This window comes from Aulonocara sp. 'chitande type north' Nkhata Bay, linkage group LG14 (assembly GCF_057382095.1).
Source record: "Aulonocara sp. 'chitande type north' Nkhata Bay isolate Kocher_YH1m ecotype deep benthic linkage group LG14, A_spYH_male_GT1.1, whole genome shotgun sequence".
In the NCBI taxonomy this organism is placed as follows: domain Eukaryota; kingdom Metazoa; phylum Chordata; class Actinopteri; order Cichliformes; family Cichlidae; genus Aulonocara; species Aulonocara sp. 'chitande type north' Nkhata Bay.
Window position 1 is genome coordinate 4,904,261 of NC_141357.1, and position 23,385 is coordinate 4,927,645.

Consider the following 23,385-nt stretch of genomic DNA (forward strand, 5'->3'; position numbering starts at 1 on the left):
GCCCCTAAGCTATTGTCTGAAAACAATGGGCAACTGCTATAGTTGTTGACTACAGCTTCTACTTCTTGTTTTTCCTATCTTGGGTGCAGGTTATGGTTTACAGAACTATTACAGGGAGTGCAGAATTATTAGGCAAGTTGTATTTTTGAGGAATAATTTTATTATTGAACAACAACCATGTTCTCAATGAACCCAAAAAACTCATTAATATCAAAGCTGAATGTTTTTGGAAGTAGTTTTTAGTTTGTTTTTAGTTTTAGCTATTTTAGGGGGATATCTGTGTGTGCAGGTGACTATTACTGTGCATAATTATTAGACAACTTAACAAAAAACAAATATATACCCATTTCAATGATTTATTTTTACCAGTGACACCAATATAACATCTCCACATTCACAAATATACATTTCTGACATTCAAAAACAAAACAAAAACAAATCAGCGACCAATATAGCCACCTTTCTTTGCAAGGACACTCAAAAGCCTGCCATCCATGGATTCTGTCAGTGTTTTGATCTGTTCACCATCAACATTGCGTGCAGCAGCAACCACAGCCTCCCAGACACTGTTCAGAGAGGTGTACTGTTTTCCCTCCTTGTAAATCTCACATTTGATGATGGACCACAGGTTCTCAATGGGGTTCAGATCAGGTGAACAAGGAGGCCATGTCATTAGTTTTTCTTCTTTTATACCCTTTCTTGCCAGCCACGCTGTGGAGTACTTGGACGCGTGTGATGGAGCATTGTCCTGCATGAAAATCATGTTTTTCTTGAAGGATGCAGACTTCTTCCTGTACCACTGCTTGAAGAAGGTGTCTTCCAGAAACTGGCAGTAGGACTGGGAGTTGAGCTTGACTCCATCCTCAATCCGAAAAGGCCCCACAAGCTCATCTTTGATGATACCAGCCCAAACCAGTACTCCACCTCCACCTTGCTGGCGTCTGAGTCGGACTGGAGCTCTCTGCCCTTTACCAATCCAGCCACGGGCCCATCCATCTGGCCCATCAAGACTCACTCTCATTTCATCAGTCCATAAAACCTTAGAAAAACCAGTCTTGAGATATTTCTTGGCCCAGTCTTGACGTTTCAGCTTGTGTGTCTTGTTCAGTGGTGGTCGTCTTTCAGCCTTTCTTACCTTGGCCATGTCTCTGAGTATTGCACACCTTGTGCTTTTGGGCACTCCAGTGATGTTGCAGCTCTGAAATATGGCCAAACTGGTGGCATTTGCCTAATAATTCTGCACTCCCTGTATGTATGCTTATAAATATAAAATGTATCACCTTTTTGTTCATTGTTATAATTATCAAGACCAACATTAACAAAAAAACTATTGTCAGATATCCAAGATTGACCCAAGACTGCATTTCTGCCAAACTCCTCTTTTGCTCCGACCATGGTCTTTTTAGTTGCATCCAGTAATGAACTGTTCAAACATGATTATTGTAATAAGGGCATCATGGATATTCACTTTTACAAATTTTTTTTAATATTCATGTATTTATTTTCTTATTTATAGGAAATAAAACAAATACAATCAAAATAATAAACAGTTTTTAAAAGACTTTGTATATCGCCTTGGTACAGATTTCTATCAAACTTCCAAATGTAAAACATAAACACAAGTGACACTTGATTGTGATCCGTTTATGCTCCAAGGGAAACAAACAGCAGATGAAGTACAGCACTGGCTCAGTGAAGTTCATATATGGATCAGGTGTGCGACCACCAGTTTGATGAGGTAGTGAACACAGGCGTTCAGCTGTCTCGCTACACTGTGTGTATCTAGAAAAAAACTGTCTGAGAAAAATGTTTATAGCCAAGAAATTGGTGATGAGGGTCAGAGACCCGTTTTCAGTTTTTTTCAAAAGAAAAATTAAACAATTAATTATTTTTTCAACCTGAAATTCATTGGCTTTGGCTTATTTTCTGTGAAGAACATAAATCCGAACTAATTTTCAATGACCTCATACTGTACCTCCCCCCACGCATTTACATTACATACAAGGTGTTCGGGTCCACTGGACCCAGGTCTAATAAAAGTGTTGAAAGTGTAGGTCCTGTGTTCCCATACTCTGTCTTCCTCCTTTCTGGTGCTGCTGATAGTGTTTTCTTCCCCTCCTGCTCCCGCACAAAGTTGCAACATTGTTGAAAATTCAACTACCAACACCGTCTGCTCTTACATTCTCACACATTTTACCCTCTTTCTTGAGGGATCCAAATTGTATTTTCTCATACCCTGTCCCACCTGCAAATTAGGGGCATAATACTATAAATAAGACTTTGCCAGTGTGGTTCTTTATCACAACTGATCAAGATGGCAAAAGATTATCTGCTGCGAGGGCCGTCCAATTGATTTTGGAAGAGAGAGGAGCTTTGGATGATGATGTTGACAAAGAGGTTTCAGAATATTTCACATTTCTGAAAATTCAGAGTCTGACAGTGACTTTGAAGAAGACGATGAGGTTGAGCACCATTTAGTAACAAAACGAAGACGAGTACCCCATCTGCAGCCAGCTCCAGGACCAGAACAAGCCCACCAGACAGCAAGTGAAGAAATATGGATGTCAATAACTGGTGAAATTGAATGGTCTTCTTGCCCAAGAAATGAGCCACCCTGCAGAGCTGTTACTGTGATAAGCCAGGGCCAACACGGCTGACAGGACATCAAGTCTTCATTTGAGCTTTTCATCCCAGATTCCATCCAGAAAATTATTCTGGATTGCAGTAATCTAGAAGGAAGGTGTGTTTTTGGAGAGAGATGGAAGGAGATCTAAGAACCCCAAAGGCCTACTTTGGGGTCCTTATCCTTGCAGGAGTTTTCAGGTCCAAAGGGGAATCCACAGAATCCCTGTGGGATGCAGAAACCGGCACGAACCTTTCCGTGCATCAATGTCTCTGGAAAACTTCCACAAAATTTCCAGGATTATCCGTTTTGATAACCGAGATGACAGACCAGCTCGACGGCAGAGAGACAAGCTAGCTGCCATCAGGACAGTGTGGGATAAGTGTGTGCAACACCTCCCCCTGTTTTACAAACCTGGGCCTAATGTCACCATTGATGAGCAGCTGATCCCATTTAGTTGTGAAACATATTGCTTCACGTGTAAATGTGTTGTGTCTTTCCACTCACTCCACTTGATTATAACTGATATATTTTTTATAACATTAAAAAACAAAACAAAAAAAACCCGAGAAGCACATTGATTCATAAATGTGATCTAACAAAAGTTAAAGGGAAAAAATTAACCATGTTTGCTGTTCATATGGTTTGTAATTGGGATGAAGTAAACATCTGATGAGTAATTTAACAAAAAATTGTTTGATAGTGTTAATTTGGAAAGCCAAAACTCTGGCGGGTCCACCAGACCCATGAACACTGGCTGAGTAACAAAAATATGAACACCACACAAGGGTTAAATCTGATATTTTCGATACTGGCATCATGCCTTGTCAAGTGTTACCTGCCTTTGTGGAAAGATGTATGCAACATAAAATGTTAAAAAAAAACAAGGAAGTCTTTTGAGCCTCAGGCTGTGTCTGCTGAGGTGCCCTCTAGCTGAAGATTTTATTAACATTTCACGTTTTCATTTTAAGTCTTTTACCTTGCTGTAATGTACCATTGCGTAGCAGCTCAAAGATTAACACATATGTTGCTACCAGCTAAGAAAGCATCAACCTAACCCCATGTAGCTGTAACTATTCCAACAACATGATTAGTGCAGCGCAGCACTATTCTCATCATCATTGGCCCTTTGTGCTGTTTAAAAAAATGAAACTAAAAATGGAATCAGAATTGTAAACACTTAATTTTTATTTCAGTTTCAAACATTGAGTTAAAAACAACAACAACAACAACAAAAAACAATCTGCAGCTATTGTTGCATGTTGTCTGTAAAAGTTCTTAAATTCTGTTAAGAATTTCAAATGCTAAGGCTTTTTTAAATTTAAAATGTCAGTGTGTGCAGTGAAGAGTATTTTAGCTAAAATATTATGCATGTCCTAATGAGACATTTATTCATGTTGAATATTACACTGTTTTTATTCTTCATCATAATTCACATTTCTTCAGTGCTGGTGTAGGTCTCCCTGACCAGATTTTGTCTAGTCTTCTCATAAGCTTTTGAGAGTCATTTAATACCATGTAAACTCGCCGGGAACTGTACAGGCTATAGGTCACACTGAAGGTGGGAAAACTTTTGAAATTGTTTACTGTGGTCTAACATCACAAAACCCTGGGTTAACATGGGTGTGCACACTTTTTACATCCACCGTATATATAGCCAATCTATATCTTGGGCTGTTTCTCCCATTCTTCTAAATTCTTTCTGGATACAAAGTACATAGGCAATTCAGAAAATGTCACTGCCAAGAGAACAGCAACATACTTGTAGTTATGATTGTTGCTGCAATAGTATTAGTACTACTACTCCTTTCAGCTGTTTCCTTTAGGGGTCGCCACAGCAGATCATCTGCCTCCATCTCATCCTACCCCTAGCATCTTCAATTATCCTTGTCAGCCAATCACAAAATTATATGGCAACTAGGGCTGTTCGATATAACGATATATATCGGATGACGATATAAAAACATCTATCGTTTCATTTTACGCTATCGTTTGTTTCGTGGTGTCGCAAAATAAACTGTTTACGGCAATATTTTTTCACTGTTTTGATGGTCACTGTAGTGGCTATATTCATTTCTTAAGTTCTCTCTTTCTCTTATATTTAATATAGCCACACTACGGACGGACAAGCGCCTGTTTTTATGCGTTGTCGTTAGCAACAATGACGGTAAAACCATCGCGTGTCCGCTTGTTTATTTTCCACATAAACCTTGCACAATAAAGCTCAAGATCCTGTTGAGACTTTTCAAAATAAACTGAACGACGTGAAAGAGCATGCAGAGTATTTACGGATGAGAAGCAAAAAAGAGCTGGCAGGTGCTAAAAAAAAAAAAAAACCTTAGACTCAAACGTTTGAAAAGGCTTTTCCCCGCAGCACGCCGTGTAATAAATACTCACAAAGAAAACAGCGGCCGTTACAATTTATGTCTAAAAATGCATCGCCGCTTGGCATCTTTCTTGGCCTTAAGACAACAATTCTGATGGCTAAAGATCCAAACGGGACACAAAAAAAAAGAAAAAGAAAAAAAAATGCATCGTTTCATGCATCGGTTAAAACACTCGACTCCAGGTACACGATGCCCAGCTGGAAACACTTCACGTAAGTCGAGCTGCCCGAGATTCACAGAATTTACAGAAAATGTTACATTTTTGTGATTTATATCGTTATCGGGACGATAGATGTCTTATATTGGGATATGAGATTCTGGTCATATTGCACCTGATGGCAACACAAATGGGGCGATCGTGGCTGAAAGAGTTGGCAGTTCGTCTTGTAACCGGAAGGTTGCCGGTTCGAGCCCTAGTTCAGACAGTCTTGGTCGTTGTGTCCTTGGGCAAGACACTTCACCTACCGCCTACTGGTGATGGCCAGAGGGGCCGATGGCGCGATATGGCAGCCTCACTTCTGTCAGTCTGCCCCAGGGTAGCTGTGGCTACAACTGTAGCTTGCCTCCACCAGTGTGTGAATGTGAGAGTGAATGAATAGTGGAATTGTACAGCGCTTTGAGGGCCCCGAAAAGCACTATATAAATGCAATCCATTATTATTATTATTATTAAATAAAAGTGGAAAGTTATGGGAGTGTTGTCAACAGTGAGAACAGCTATATCACCAGCAATCTCATGTGTAAGCCTGTATATCACCATCGCAAACAAAAAGCCTCTCTGAGCTGATCCCTGATGTAATCCCACTCCCACATTGAACACATCTGTCAAACCTACCACACACCTCACTATTGGCTTTCTGTCCTCCCTTGTTCTGCACCACACTGACATACTGCTCTGTCACTCCTGACTTCCTGATATATTACCACAGTACCACACCTGTGGAACTATGCTCTCTCTAGATCCACAAAGATATAGTCTATCGCCTTCTGACCTTCTCTATAGTTCTCCATCATCACTTTAAACCTAAACACCACATCTGTAGTTAGGAATGGGAATTGATAAATTCAAATCCCCATTCCGATTCCATTATAAACATCACTTATCGATTCACTTTCTTATTGATTCTCATTGGCTCCATTTTGAGAGTAACCACCATTGCTAAGCAGCAATAGAAAAAATTACATTACATGCAAATTGCATTTTTTTCGGTCAAACGTTTGTGCATTTTGTTAGGGTAGCACCCTTCTTTGTTTTGATCAGTGTTGGAGTCGTTACTCAAAGTAGTAATTAGTGCACATATTACACAGAAAACTTTCCTCAAAGTAATGCAGTACGTTACTTAATTACTAAGATCTTTCTCTTAGTACAATACAAATCTGACTGCAGAAAGCAAAGACGCAAAGTGATTCCGCATTAGAAACATGAACAGCTAGAAAGGGAGGCTGCAGCCTAACTGTTCATCTGTTTGTTACCTATAGAAGTTAAGGGTCTTGCTGCTGGGATCGGCATTCACTCAGCTTTAGTATTGGGTTCTTGGCTAGCTTAGCATTACTATGTTGTCTGTGCAGATACGTGCAAAGAACTAAAGTTGCAGCATAATGCATTCGTTTCTGTCCTGGATGCAGTTTTCCACTTTACCACTGTGCTCTCGTCCTTTAGAGCAATAAAAATAAATGTCCATATCCACTGCATTGCTATTTTCCTCCTCAATCACCTGATTGTCACGCAAGCACAAAAACCAATAAGCAGAATCAATAGGCAGGCAGACCAACGATTCCAAGGAATTGGACTACCAGGAAACGGTTTTCTAAAAAGAGTAGGTTCTTGATTCCCTGGAGGGAAAATAATTCTGACAGTATATAGCAATATACAGCAGGTAAAATAAGTTTTGAACACATTGCTAATTTTCTAAGTAAATATACATATACACGTTTCTAAAGGTGATATTGATATGAAATTCTCACTAGATGTTGATAACAACCCATCCAATCCACACATGCAAAGAAATCAAACTGATAAATTATGTCCAATAATTAGAAATAGGGCTGGGCCATATCATACCATTCACGGTAATACCGGTGTAATGTTGGGCAATGATAAAAAAATGAAATATCACGACAGAATATGGGTAAAACGCGCATGCGCAGTGCTTTTGTTTTCATTAGCACATAATGGAAAAAGCATGGTGGCGATGGAGAATGAGAAGGACGAAAGCGGATCGTTGAATGAAACAGATGAACCACAACTGGTTTGTAAAAATTCTGCAACTTCAGTGGGTGGAGCTGGTTTGGCTTTCGTCCGTCAGATACACACCAAAGCATATTTTTTGGTAGAGCATGCTAGCGGGCCGTCGTTATTACCAAACCGATTTTATGTGCTACACGGCGCTCAAAAATCTGTCAAATGTTTTAGTACAACTTTGCTAAGCTACAAAGCCGCACCGCTTGATGGATTGTCAGAGCACTACGGCTATCGTAGTCAGGAGCCTCGCGGAGAAATACGTACTGTGCTTCAACATAATATTACCGTATTGTGTGTGTATAACCTCTTTTTAAGTCTGAGCAAAGCTGCTTAGAGAGATTGGGATCAGAGGTTTTGTTTTGTGGATATTATACATGGTTATGCTGAGGATATGTCGGCCAATTTCCACTGGAAATGCCTTTTGGTTAAACTGTCAGCAAGGAATTTGCATTTGCACTGTAAAATTTTTATATAACTTTAATGCACATAAAAAACAGCTGCTTGTTTAAGTCAAAATACATTGATGGGTTTTTTTTGCACTAATAAAGTTGTGAAGTTGTAAAGTATTTTGTCTTGCGTCAATTATATCGTCAGTTATATCGTTATCAAATATATATTGTGATAAATATTTTTGGCCATATTCCCCTGCCCTGATTAGAAATGACACAAGGAAAATGTATTGAAAAAATAAACAGGGAAATGGAAAGTCATTAAACCAGCTAAAATCTATTAATAATTAGAAAACGGTCCTGTCACTTAGCGCAAATTATATAATCTAGTTTACTACTGATGGCCTATATAAAAGGTGTCTCATTACCAAGGCGTCACACAAGAAACTTCTCATTATGAGTAAACCAATGAGCTCTCTCAAGACCTTCACAACCTTATTATTGCAAAACATACTGATGGCATTAGTTACTAAAGAAATTCTAAACTACTAAAGGTCCCAGTGTGCACTGTTAGTGCCATAATCTGGAAGTGGAAAAAACATAACTTCACTATAAACTAGTCAAGACCAATTGCTTCCCCCAAGATTTCATACAGAGGTGTGAAAATAATTATCATAAGATTTGTCTGAGAGCCAAAGAGAGCACTAAGAGAGAAAAGACATTCCCGAAAAAAACAAACAAAAAAAACCAAACAAACAATAAAAACCTGCTGCCATTTACATGGATGATGAAGATGAAATGAGAGTGGACATTTAAGGAAGACAGTGATCCCAAACACACAGGGAAGGAAACTCTCAAATGGTTTCAGAGAAGGAAAATAAAGGTTCTAGAATGGCCCAGCAAATCACCTGACCTGTATCCAATTTAAAATCCATGGAAAGAACTATGGTAAATGGCCTGCATTTGTATAGCGCTTTTCTAGTCCCTAAGGACCCCAAAGCGCTTCACACTACATTCAGTCATTCACCCATTCACACACACATTCACACACTGGCGATGGCAAGCTACATTGTAGCCGATATCATAAATTTGGATATCTGCCGATACTGATATGAATCCGATATAGTGTTTTTTAATCAATAAAACTGTTTTTTAATATCTTGCTGCATTTTGTATAAGTTCATACTCAAGTTTAAATAAACAACAACACTAAAGCTATTCTGTTATACCTGTATGTAAAAGATACACTGCACCCAAAATATGTCATAGTTCAGCAAAACTGATCAATCTAATGAACTTAAACCTGCTCCTAGGGCTGCTCAATTAATCGAATTTTAATCACGATTACGATCTGGGCTTTCAACGATCATTAAAAATGACTGAGCCGATTATTAGCCCCTCCCTCATTTATCCGCGACACCTTAAAGGCCGGTCTGTGAAAATATTGTCGGGCATAAACCGGTCCGTGGCGCAAAAAAGGGTGGAGACCGCTGATTAAGAGGACCCGAGGGAAGCTCGGAAAGCTATAGTTATTTGGAGAGGAGAGTGACTGCCGTTGGTTGAAAAGAGTTTAAAAAAAAAAAAACTTCAGTGGTGTTGCACACTATTTTATATTATTTTTTTAAAGTCATTGTTAACCCTTTAAAGCCGGTCAGAGCAGCACGCTCCGTTTTGCGTAACTATTTTTAAATCCCTGTAGAACCTGAACCGTGTAAGCTAGCGCAATAATTTGTTTTGCATATGAAACCGGAGGAGTTGTACTTACATCTGATGCCATCAGCTTGTCCTAGGTCACGGTTTCGTTCCACATATAGCTTTGCAAAAATTGCATAAAAAGCGCTTGCAGGAACAAAAACATAATATTCCAGAAACACGCTTTGCCGATCCATCAGCTGTTCGTAACACTTCCCACAGTGAAATGATGCACATGCTGTTTTCTTTGCAAATTTGCATCATAGGATTGTTTTTTGTTTTTCCTGCAGTATATAAAAATTGCTGTATCTCCAAAATAAAACTATGAAGACACTCAAAATAAATTTCCTGTGGTGGGAAACTATTTTTTGCAACTTTATTGTATTTAAAGTTTTGAGGGATAAACCTCTTAAACTTCTCCAAGTAGAAATATATGTAAACAAAACAAAAGCGATTTTCAATTTTTTTTGTAGTTTATTGCACTTTTTTGTAATTTATGTAATTACTATGCACTTAATGCATACATATTATTAAAATATGGGCTATAACAGTTGTATTGATGTATAGCAACTTGAAATGCTCTCACAAATGGCACTACAGCATGTAAAAAAAATAAATAAAAATAATATAAGCTCTGGTGGACTTGGTTCTATAGTAGGTCTTAAAGGGTTAAATAAATATCGTCAAATAATCGTGATCTCAATTTCAGTGAAAATAATCGTGATTATCATTTTTGCCATAATCGAGCAGCCCTACCTGCTCCATCCTCCCTATTCTGGTATTTTAAAGAGTACTTAGCAGAAATATTAAGCAACCTAACTAATAGGGTTGCAAACTCCCAGCAAAAAAAATAGGGAACCACCCTCCACCTAATGATGCTTAATCGACTTAATCAACTTTAATTTGATGCAGTGTGAAAAAAAATGCACAGAATTAAATTGTCTGTGAAGGTTCTCAGTCATCCAGGTCATCGTAGTCAAAGGAGCTTGCAAAGAAAAGCGTCTGGACTTCTTTAAGTTACTTGAAGACGTTTCACCTCTCATCCGAGAAGCTTCTTTAGTTCTAAGGTCAAATGGTGGAGAGTCCCAGATATAAACCCAGTGGGAGTTTCCCCCCACAGAGGGACAAAAGGACCCCCTGATGATCCTCTAATCGCCTGAGCCAAGGTGTGAAACTGGGTGTGGGTCCCAATCAGCCAGAGTTTCGGGTGTGTTCATTGTGAAACCTGGCCCCACCTTATCATGCGAATTCCTGAGGTCAGATGGCCCAGGATGTGAGTGGGCGTTAAGGCGTCTGGGAAGGGATCTCAAAACTGGATTATAGATGGCAGAGAGTTGGTGTCGTAAACCCCCGCCTCTGTTCAAAGATGGTCGCTCACAGTGGACATAGATGGCTTCTTTCACTCCTCTTTCAAACCATCTGTCCTCTCTGTCCAAAATGTGAACATTGGTATCCTCGAAAGAGTGTCCTTTATCCTTAAGATGCAGATGGACTGCTGAGTCTTGTCCTGTGGAGGTGGCTCTTCTGTGTTGTGCCATGCGCTTGTGAAGTGGCTGTTTGGTCTCTCCAATGTAGAGGTCTGGGCATTCCTCGCTGCACTGTACAGCATACACCACATTGTTAAGTCTGCATTTTGGCGTTTTGTCTTTCGGGTGAACCAGTTTTTGTCTGAGCGTGTTGCTGGGTCTGAAATGCACCGGGATGTCATGCTTGGAGAAAACTCTCCTGAGGAGAGTTTTCTCCAAGCATGACATCCCAAGCATGAGCCAAGGTGATCCTCTAATCACCTTGGCTCAGGCAATTAGAGGATCATCAGGGGGTCCTTTTGTCCCTCTGTGGGGGGTTACTCCCACTAGGTTTATATCTGGGACTCTCCACCATTTGACCTTAGAACTGAAGAAGCTTCTCGGATGAGAGGTGAAACGTCTTCAAGTAACTTAAAGAAGTCCAGACGCTTTTCTTTGCAAGCTCCTTTGACAGAATTAAATTATTTTTGAAGAATAATTAAATAGATTCAACATCTTTCTTCTACAGAATGGCAGACTGCACAGATGGTATCTTCCCAAAGGAAAAAGTAGCATAGCTTACTAGGGTATATTAGACTTAACAGTTACTATATACAGTAATGGACTTCTATACATTTGACATCAGATTAAAACTTTGGGTGTAAGATTCAGATAATTATTTATAAAAAGCTAGACATTTTAAATTAGAATAACAAAGAAAAGTATGTCTTTGCCCCCTTTTCCCTGTTCATGCCCTATCGGCCCCCTTGGCTAAACTTTGCTAGATCCGCTCCTGCACAGTTACCAGCCGTCAGCTACGTAGAAAAAGATCCTGGTGTAGAAAGTAATATTAAATAAATTCTAACAACAGATTATCAAGCTTAAACGTGCTGCTGTTGTTCAGCCGCTGGTTTCCTCTTTCTGGTCCAAAGTGGGCCAAAAACAAAAAAGAGAGACGGACTCGCAACAGAAAAGCCGATCAGCTGATCATTGATCAGTTTCATGATTGAAGTAGCAGCAGGAGAGAGAGGCAGTCGCTCCATATATCGGTTGTTAAGCTTAACGTGGGAATGCTTTACAAAGATTCAGAGACGAACTTACACACTTGCTTTACTTCTCTCTGGGATAACTTCCTCGGAGATGAAATGCTGGTTTGGTAGCGAGGCTCCAAATACACACAGCCGCTCTATCACGTGATGCACACTGCTCCGACGTGCTACGGTTATGAACTGAGTTACGCCGTGTGGCAAGTTTTGTGAGATGGTTTTTGATATTTAATGGATCGGATTACATTTTTTATTTCTCTTCGATATCCGATCCAGTAATTTACGTCAGTATCGGACCGATACCGATACGTAATATCGGATCGGTCCATCTCTAGTCCATACACCTGAAAGTCCCGAAAACGCATTGCGAATTCTGTTTTGAGTCTACGGATGTATCCGTGTATTTCCGCGGTGCTGATGCTGCGCTGAGCGGACAGCTCCTGAAGAATTTGAAGTGTCGGAATGTGGAAATTTCAACATCGCTTGAAAAAAAACTGCCAGCGAGCAACGTCCCTCTCACCGGTAGGCTAAGTTATTTACAAGCTGAATGTGGTTGTTGGGGTTAGCTAAGATACCGTCATTAAGAAGCGGCACAACTAATGTGTCTATGCGAGCTAATGTGCGATGTGCACCGCTGGCCCAGCCATTTATTTTTAATGCACCTTCTCCGATTAATTCACTGCCTGTTGTGCCATTAGTTAACCCTTCACAGCTGGCACGCGTGCCCAGCGTTGCTGACCCCTGCTGTATACTATGCCAGCCACTTCGTTATGGCATTCCATGTATGCCCTGCCTGCTAGCATCTTGCACGTTGCTGTTATGTGTTGGATTGTCTCAGGGGCATCTTTACACATCCTGCCCTAGAATATTGCCTGGTGTGACAGACCCCAGCCTCTATGCACCTTGTCTTCTGTGCTGTCTTTCAGTAGGATTTCTTGATGTCAGCCACTTCCTCTATCTGCCATAGGTACATAATGTGCAGGGGCTTGTCCTTTCATGATGGTTCCTCCTCCTTCTTGGGTTTCACTGAGCACACGGTCGGTCATGGAAACTTACATTAATTAGTCCCAAGCCTCCTTCCTTCTGCTTAGCGTACAGCCTCACTGTGCTAGACTTAGAATGAAACCCTCCATGCATGGTCAGGAGCTTCCTGGTCTTGATGTCAGTGGCTTCTACCTCCTCCTTTGGCCATCTTATTATCCCAGCAGGGTACCTGATCACGGGCAGGACGTAGTCATTATGTGTTGCATCCTTCTCCCATATGCTCTTCCAGTATTGCTCAGTCTCCACCCTTTGTGGAGCTGTTGTCATATTGTTGCCCTGCCACTGGGAATATACCTTGGATGGTTCTGTGGAGAACAGCTAGTTTATTCTTCTGCCTTCAATCTCTCTGGTATACCTCGTCAAGCGGCTGGCCAAACCTGTGAGTCTTTGTTTGGTAGTTTCCAAGACCTCAGGTATGGACAGCAAGCTCAGATGGCTACATTCTGAGCCGATCACATATCAATCTGATACCAATATCAGCAAACTGGTATCTATACTAGGGATATTTGGATTGCTTCGCCTACTTCTACTAAACCAGTAACATAAAAACTGAAAACATTTTCCAGCAGTGCTGATGTGGTATAGCATTTGGTTTCTTGCTATACATACCATCACAGCAATCACACGTAATCCATTTTCTTTTCTACTGTATTACAAAAAATTAATGCAACTCATCTGCACCTCTTCAAGTATTTGTCAGACTCAATAGCTTGGTCTCAGTAATGATAGAAATGCTATATAATATTTATTCATTACATTTTTTCTTTTCTTGTTTATTTTAAAGCTTCATTGTAACTGCTACTATACTAGTACAAAAAAGTATACTTCAAAATGTTGACATTTTTTGGGAAGTGAAAATCCTTCACAGTAGCAACCCAAAAACTGACCACATATAACAAACATACTTAACAAAATCTATGTAATCTCAAATAATTTCTTTGATATTTTAACAGTTTTGATTTTATAGTCAAAAAATAATAATAATTTTAAATTAGTAACTTTTGCTAGGTTTACAGCTACCATCCACACAAGTCTGGGTTTCTAAAATTCAGACTTTTCTTGGGAAAACTTCTTACCTGTTTTTTCTCCCCGGTCTGAACAAGCATAAAGAAATTTTTGGAAACAGTGACACAGACACACGTATGTGCTTCCTGATTGGATCTTATCAATCATGTTTCCTCAACTGACTTGTCACATCAGTATCTTGTGACTCTTTTCCAAAGGAAACAAAAACAAAGTGCTTAAATCAGCACACAAAGAACTACAAGGGTTGCTTGCTGGCTTTGTTGTCCATGTCTATTTTATACATGCAGATAGCGTGACCAGTCAATTAACTGTAATGGTCACCTATTAATTTTCAAGTATGGACATAGATCATTCCTCAAATGCTGCCAAAATGCTTGTCTACAAGGAAATTTTCAACTGCCATTTTAAAATTAAAGTTTTTAATATCTCTTCTCTCTCTCTCTCTCTCTCTCTCTCTCTCTCTCTCTCTCTCTCTCTCTCTATATATATATATATATATATATATATATATATATATATATATATATATATATATATAAACAAAATGTAATATTAGACAAATACAAGTAAAAATCAAAGGCTTTTAAATGTTGAGTTAATTTATTAAGAGAAAAAGAAAAGATACTTTTTCACATAGACCTAGATAGGTTTAGGTAAATTGAAAAAGGAGGGCCAGATGTCCTTGGGTTATCCTTGTCTAACATTAAAATTTGCTCTGAATCATGTAAGTGTGACAAATATCCCCCCCAAAAAAATACGACAAAGGTTGTTTTTTAAAAAAAAAAAAAAAAAAAAAAAAAAGGTAGGCAGTAAGCAATATAAACACTGACCATTAAATGCTTTTTCTATTAATTATTAATATTAGTGTCTTCCAAACACGCTCAGATTGCTCAAAATGTAATAGTGTCAATGACAAACTATGTGTATTTCAGCACAGACTGTTGCCTGTGAGGTTTTAATTGGAGTTTGGTGCAATAATAACTAACAAGTAGATGTAACACCGAAAGCCACTTTTTCCAGTGGTAGTAATCCAGGCTAAGCTGCTAAATCCTACGTACAAGCCATGATCTGTATCAACTAACACCCAAGACAACTTAAGAAAAGCGAATTACTTTTCACAATCACAATCTACCAAAATTAACTTTGACTACTGTCTGACTGGGAGGTTTCTTCTTTTGTAAACAGCTGATGCATGTTTTGTCGACGTCGTAGATGTGTCATACTTAAAGGAAATAACTAATACGAACACACATTGTAACAAGAGCTAAGTTTTGAGTATAAACTGATATGGATTTCTCTTACAAATAAAGAAAAGCAGGCGTCTCACAGTAACTGTTAAGAAAATAGCTGTTAGAAAGAGGCGCATTAACTTTTAGTACTCACACCCCAGTAAGTTCATAAGATATTTTGGATGCAGTGTGCTACCCCAGCCACATCTTTTTTGTTTACATTAGAAAGCTAGGCCTGCTAATGTTAGCTACCTAGCTGACAAGAGAGAAAACGACAGATCAACTTTAAATGGCATACAGACGTGTCTTCACTGGTTCAAATGTTCTAGATATAATGTTTTATTAACATTATTCCCCACTGGAACAGGCAAATCCCAACAGCTCAATTATAATATGAGATAAACGTGCTAACTGATCGTGGAGACAGCGCTAGCTAGAAAGACCTCATCTTCAGTGTTTTGCAGCTGGAAGAAGCAAACACAGTACACTACAGTGGAGAAAGTACATTTGACAAATGAATCGGTATTTAATTCGATTTTCAAAACACCTCGTTGCTGTATATATTACGTTAATTAGAGTACTTCAGCGTCAACACTACCGAAGCTTGCTACACCCATCTACTGAATGAGCCCATCTTACCTGCTCATCAAATCTAGTAATCACGGCCTGGACCCATTCCACTGGTTTGTGAGCCGCCATGACCAGGCGGACGGACACCGCAGCCCTCTGCTGCTAAATCCAAGATGCAAGACCGCAGCTGACGGGCTTAGTAATGCATGGAAATTGTCTTGAATCTGTGGGAAAGGACGAAAGGGGCGAGATTTTTTCTCCTTCTTTAGGATTCACCATCCCACCGCCATGACACACTACCGGAAGTCTTCTTCACAGAAACTGACTGGGGGGCGGGCGGTGCAGGGTCAAGTTAGCCGTAATGAAAAAGGACACTTCCAGGCACTGTTTTCAAGATTCATCATCATTTTGATTTTCATTATGCAACATGTATGCTACATGTAACACGGTATGCTATGCCAACAGATACACATAAATATATATAAATATATATACATTGATATATATTTGTGTGTGTGTGTGTATATATATACATATATATATGTGTGTGTGTGTGTGTGTGTGTGTGTGTGTGTGTGTGTGTGTGTGTGTGTGTGTTTGGACACGTTCCAATTTCGTTGTACTATTGTACTAGGTATGACTGTGCAATGACAATAAAGAGTTATCTCTCAAACTAGAACTCTGTTCACAGACGCTAGAAGACTCGTACAGTTGTGCCTTTGTTTACCACTATCAGTGGCCTCACAGGAGAGATACTTATTTAACTTGAGATCACTGAAATCATGGTTACAGTCCACTATATCGCATGTCCGTCCAATGTCCACACAGGCATTTTGAATAAGAAGTATAGACATTAGAGTCCACATGAAGGAATTTATGAGGGCTCTCTTCAGACCCTGAGCCACATTTGGTATTGCACCCCTGCACCAAGATAAAGGTAAAGCTTTAACTTGTTATGAACACTTAAAACATTGTTATTAAGCATGAATATATCCTTGCTGCAAAATGGATTTAGCCATTTTGTATGCTTTGAAAATGCGTCTTTTGGGTTAGTTCAAATGTTGTATTTTTTTTTTATATATCTTTTATTCAGCTGTGCACGTTGTATGTTGCTGGTTGCTGTATGTAACAGAACTTCATAGTTGTAAGACTGGCCTATTGTTTTCTAGTTTCATTATGATTTTGCTCACTGGTGTGTTCACCTTTTCACAAAGGAGATGTTTAATTACGGTCTCCTTTATAGGTTCAAGATGTTTTTCAAGCTCTGGATAACAGATTGTTGGATCTGTACATCTTTGTTTTTGCTTATTCTTGTCTGCTTCGTGCATCAGGGTTTGTTATCTGCAAGACAAATTTGTGTTTAATTATTTTACTGTTGCATTAGAACAAGACAACATGACTTGTATGTTTACTAAAAATAACTCATACTTGTTAAATAAAAATGTGTATGAAGTATATTTTATAGCCTGTTATTGTATACTATACTTTTAGTCTAATAAACCCCACCATGCAAGCATAAAAAATGTAACACCTACTGCAGGACTCCCACAGCTCTGAGGAACCAGTACACACTGATGAGAAGTGGGTTATTAGAACGAGGCATACATGGGCAACTACTGGACAAGAATATGGAATTACCAGATGAGCCAGTGAGAGGGGTTATATGCAGCATATGTGAGTACTCTGGATGAGTAGAAAGCCAACATCCATACTGACCAAGAAGCAACTAATAACTCAATAACATCAACAGAAAATACACTCAATGTAGCCACCCTAGGAAGAGCACAACTCCCTCAGCTAATTGACAGAGTCCTATCAGAGGAGATGCTTGCCGATATGAATATTGCTCTATGCACCATCCCCACTTTACACAAGCCTTAAAAAACAATACAAACTATAACAACTGTACAACTGGGCAGAAATGATAAAATACAAAATAGGCTGAACATATCGCAACCTGGATGAACCTTAGATATTAATGAATAAAGAATAAATAAAGAATACAGGTTTAGGAAGAAAGCTGGACAACCAATGGATATGGACATGATCTCCACGTACTGACTGAAGAAGCAGACGAGAGAGATAGGACAGAGAGAGATTGAGGTCCCCCTGGCTTACCTCTTATCACATCTGAGAAAGGGTAAAAGGTCTTAATAGCCTTTTATGTTAAAAAAAAAAAGTGGTATTACAGAGTTTCTCTATATGAGCTTTTGCTAATGCTAAATCATCTTTATTATTAAACAAAGATGTAATGAAAGTATAAGTCTGATTAATATGTTGACTGAAAAATGCAGTTTGAGTAATGAAAATGATTCTAACATCTGGATTTTGTTTGCATAGACATGATCCAGTTACGACCTTGGCAGAGTTGCATCTGTGTGTGGCTGCAGGAATGTGGAAAGAAATGGAAATGTGTAGCCAACGATCATTAAACATGATTTTGAATAAGAGAAATGGTATTAAGTGTTGGTTATTGAACACAGAACCGTAATTCATATATGATTTTGCTGATAGTGTCATGGTCTGGGTGAGTCCCAGTGTTTTTCCTCCAAGCCAGCAGCTCCACCTCTGGGAGGAGCCACCGTGTTCCTGCTCATTGCTCGCACCTGTGGGCAATTAAGCCGTGGACTTATAAGGCCAGCGGCGCTCAACTTCTCTTTGCCAGATTCTCAGCTAACCACAGTTAATACAGGCCACCGCTTTGTTTTGTACACGGCCTAGTGAACTACCTTGGCTCATCTTGTATCTCTCTTTCATAGCAACGCACCATAGATTAGCAGACGCAACTCTCCGCCATAGAACCCCCATTCGGACGCTGGACCTCCTGACAGTCTCACGGTTTTACTCACTCCACGCACCTGCCTGCCTCCCTGCCTCAATGTCAGGAATTTCGGTTACGTACCACTCACCGGGACCACGCTACCGATCCACCTGCGGCAAGTAAGCAGTGCAAAGGAATATTCAGAACAAATAGCTTGCCAGTATTCCTCCGGAACCATACCTGACATATCAAATCAAATCAAATAAAATCACTTTTATTGTCACATCACATGTGCAGGTACATTGGTACAGCACATGTGAGTGAAATTCTTGTGTGCGAGCTTCACAAGCAACAGAGTTGTGCAAAATACAATGATGTAAACAAGCAAAATACAAGAATGGCTACATCTGAAACTAATAAATATATGTACAATATATAATAGTATATGCATTTCTGGATGTGTATACTAAATATTTTTCTACATGTGTGTGTGTGTGTGTGTGTGTGTGTGTGTGTGTACACATATTTTACAAATTAAATAGAGTAAACAATAAATAAAATATATAAAAATATACAGAGTTGAGACATATGTACTCTTGTTTCAGTGACTCTGACCCCTTTCCAGGGACCCAGCCATCCAGTTTGACTCTCCCTTTGTCCCTAACCACAGAACTGCAGTTTCCACCATTGAAAAATCACTGATTGTTTACTTAGCTCAGGTCGCATAAGTGCTGTTTAGTTTTGGTGTTTGTTCCTAGCACTAGTGAAACACACAACTCAGTTTTCTGGGGGTTTTTTCACTTACACTTGTTGTGAAAGAATAAACGTTGTCAATAAAACGTTCTCTGTGCTGCTCTGCGTTCTGCATTTGAGTCCTTTTTCTTTTGAGTCGGCCTCGGCCGTGACAGATCAGTATTAAGCATAATCAACTAAATCAGGTGTAAGTTTAATCGATATAACAAATAAGAGAGTATAATAATGACAGTAAAGACAGGCCTATCACTGAAAGTGTGTGTGTGTGTGTGTGAGGATAGGAGGGAAGAGTGAGCAGACACTAAGCAATGTCTGACTATAAAACACATTATTCAATAAAATACATTTTATTGTATATAATGTGATTCACAAACACAAAGTTCAGAAGAGAAAAAGGGAGAAAACTTTCCCCTGTATTTGAATTAAAAAAAGAATATGCTGAAATGAGTGTTCATGTAAGAATGAGCTAATCTGGCACCCTGGAGAGCATCGCCAGATCCTCCTGTCTCAGGAAAACCAGGGCCATGACAGGTGACCGATTGCTCCCTGCCTGCCACCTGCCTGAGAACAGTGGGTCAACACTGTTCTCTGGTCGGCGCCTCAGGGCCATCAAGTCCCACATCTCTAAACTCACAAAGAGCTTCTTCCCCTGGGTAATTCAGACTGTTAATATACGCTTTCCCCCCACACCACACCCTGCCGACTCATCTCACCAAATTAATTTTTTTTTTTAAATTCCTGCCGTTTTACTATTTATATTTTATTCCTGTTGGTGTGGAGCACCCATAATTTTGTACATGTGCAATGACAATAAAGGACTATCAGAGAGATCAACTGCTGCCGAAACTGTAAACCTGCAAGTTGATTTTGTATGTTTTGGCTTGTTCCTGATTTTTTGTTAGATCATCGACTCAAGACGATTTGGATTGCCACTCTTCAGGCTAGGGTGTGCCTGTTCTCTCTCCAACCTTTCTTCTCACAAAGATCAGAACAAGCTCAGCATCAGTGTTGGGCAAGTTACTTTGAAAAAGTAATTAATTATAGTTACTAGTTACTTCTTCAAAAAAGTAACTGAGTTAGTAACTGAGTTACAATATTCTAAAAGTAATTAATTACTTGAAAAGTAACTATTGCGTTACTTTAAAAAAAAAATTGTTTAACCCTCTTTGGTCCAGGGTATAATTGGCCATTTTTAACTACTTTTGATTTTCCCTCCACATTTTACCTTTAAAAATTATTTACTTAGCCTTGTTTGGTATCATCAGCACAGCCTCACGTGTCTGAATTTACAGTTATGTTTTCATTTTTGACATACTGTATTACCACAATTGATCTAAAATCAGACAAAAAACATAAAATCCGAGTAGAAAAAGTTATATTTTTACTGTAACAACCACAAACATGTTTAATGAATCATATTTGATAACTTTAAATGCAAATATAAATTGTTAATTTTAAAATCCTATGCACAAGTTTTGCAAACAACAAAGTTATTTGCATCCATTTACCTTTTACCTTGATTTTTTAAATAACCATTTCAAACTATTTACATAACAATCAGCTGTTCTGCATTCAATAAGATGCCACACAAATTATTTGTGCCACTCCAAAAAAATTATTTCTGTCCACTATAAAGGAGAACGTCACAGCCTGATACCTGCAGGTCTGACAGCAGCAGGTGTATCACTCCTGTTTCTACCTGGAGACAGCAGTCGCCTCATTGTTCTGACACATCTCAAAACTCGCTCTCCCTCTATTTCTGCTGTCTTTCTCTCTCTCTCTCTCTCTCTCTCTCGCCGTCACTCCTAAAACTTCCCCTGTTTTGTTTTGTTGTTTTGCTCATATGCAGAGAGTGCTTGCTGCGCTGTCCTTAGACAGTAAAAGTGACGAAACTATTGAGGAAAAAACGCCACGTATATATTGTTTATCATGACTGTGGTTTTACGTGGCCTATCAACACAATTTAAAAACTGGTATATATCATCTTGTTGCTTTGTCTTTAAGTGGTCGTGTGACTGGCTTACCACGACTACTTTATTTTTCCTCAGTCAAACAGCAGCACTCACACGATTGTTTTGCCCCTTAGCTCCAGGTGTTGTGCTAGACCAGACCTTCCCAAAGTGTGGGGCCCGCCCCCTAGGGGGGGGCGCAGAGCCATGGCTGGGGGGGGCGAGGTATGAAAAGGAAAAAAACAAAACACTTGGACACAGTAGTGGTTTTTGATATGGGCGACACGGGCGGTTGCCCGGGGCGGCATCGTGGTGGGGGGCGGCATCACGGGCATCGGCAAAAAAAAAAAAATTGCTCGTACTCATGCTGCCCCGACATCAGCCAGCGCATATTGGGAATGGCATAGGCACCGATCGGTTTTCTATCGCCCATTTGCTGGGAGTAAGGGTGCCCTCCGTTTGCGAGGTGCGCCTGCTGCTTGCGGCACAGGGAGGAGAGGGCGGGGCTGCAGGGGATTCTCTGGCTGGCTAGAGCAGCATCTAATAACCAACTCGCAAAATAAAACAAAATCTAAAAAAAACAACAAACACGAAAACACCAGACATCATGATAGAGACTTATAATTTGCACCGATGTTTTTTCGAAATTCTATATGCGAAAAGTGAGCGCGAGAGCCCTCGGTGCGCCTCCTTGCTGCTGAAATCAAAGTAAACTTTATTGTCATCTCCACTACATACAGTACAGTATATAGAGAGACGAGACGACGAGGCTCCAGTTACAGCAGTGCAAGTAAACAAACAATAAATATAAGAAGAGTAAGAAAATAAATCTACAGTTTAGGACCAGGAGTAAAGGGATCAATAACAATTCAAAAATTATAATTTACAGTTTGATGATTTAAAGTCTCACACACAACCCGTCGAAAAGGGAGGGGGGCCGGCTGCTTCCAAATAGAGCACATTTCATTCATAATGTTGTAAATTATGCATTCATGATTTGAATCCTGGGTTGTGTGAAATCCCAGAAATACACCCTAGACAAAGTGAATCTGTGAACTAAGGTGTAGGTCTATTAGGTTATGTTGTGGTGATCCTTGGGTTGGGGGATTTGTGTTCATACTGGAGTGCAAAATTAAAACCAATGTAAGATGGACAAGAAAAGTTCAAAGCCATCAGGTGGTCAGTTTAGAAAAAATAGAAAAGAAGAGGAGGAGAAACGAGCAAAAGATGCAGGTAAGCAGATGTGTCATTGGATAAAGGCAGGTCATCCTGAAACAATCAGAACACTTTATTAATCCCTAAGGAAATTATGTGGGTTACAGTTGCTCCAAAAAGAAATGGTAAAAATAGTAACAGTAACAGACTTAACTCCAAACAATATATTATGTTACAGATTTTAATATTAATTAGTCATTGTCAATTGTTGATTTGTCCTGTTCTCATTGTATGATGAATTATGATGGCTGTTTGGTAGCCGTTTGCATATTCTCTCTCTCTTCGTGTGTGTGTGTGTGTGGGGGGGGGGGGGGGGGGGGGCGCGCCAGAGGGAGTGTTAGCCCGGGGCGACAAACAGGCTAGGACCACCACTGCTTGGACACTGCTAGCGCCGGCGCCCACAGAAGCATCGCTGAATAGGTTTCCAAACCAACTTCATTCTAACCCAAAGACTAGAAAATATGGTGAAGCATATCTTCCCTTTGGTTTCACCTGCACAGTGCCGAGGTAGGTCTCCCCCTGCAGAATTGGTTTTCCCTTTGTTGGGAGCAGCGCTGGGCTCTTCAAATCATGGACAAACAGGATCCCACATTCTTGATTTTTAGTTCACAAACACTTTTTATAATAACTAACTACTCCTGACATTTTGGAGATGTTAGCTCTTTATACAGTAAAGTTACAGCGGGATACAAATAACATCAGGCTGATCCTGCCACGATTTGTTCCCCCGGTTCAAATCACGGACAAACAGTATCCCACAGCTGTTTATGTTTTTAAACCCATTTTGCACAGAGAGGCATTTTTTGAAAAATGCATTGACAGCAATGTTGAATATTATTACACAGGAAAAAAACAACTACACGTAAAATAATTACACCGTGATGCCTCTGCCTTTGTAAATGGAGGGACAGTAACTGCGTGTAAAACCTGCAGATAGTCAGCTTAACAGTATTTT

General features: G+C 39.6%; 1 protein-coding gene across 4 annotated transcripts in view; it reads right to left on the reverse strand.

Moving 5' to 3' along the window:
* Nucleotides 1-16,062, reverse strand: part of nf1a (neurofibromin 1a) — a 136,712-nt gene extending 120,650 nt beyond the window's left edge. For all 4 annotated transcript variants that reach the window (XM_086260646.1, XM_086260645.1, XM_086260647.1 and 1 more), the window contains exon 1: nucleotides 15,822-16,062. In XM_086260646.1, coding sequence (XP_086116772.1) covers nucleotides 15,822-15,881 — 60 coding nt within the window. In that variant the 5' untranslated portion in view covers nucleotides 15,882-16,062. The remainder of the gene's footprint in view (nucleotides 1-15,821) is intronic.
* Nucleotides 16,063-23,385: the final 7,323 nt, after the last annotated feature.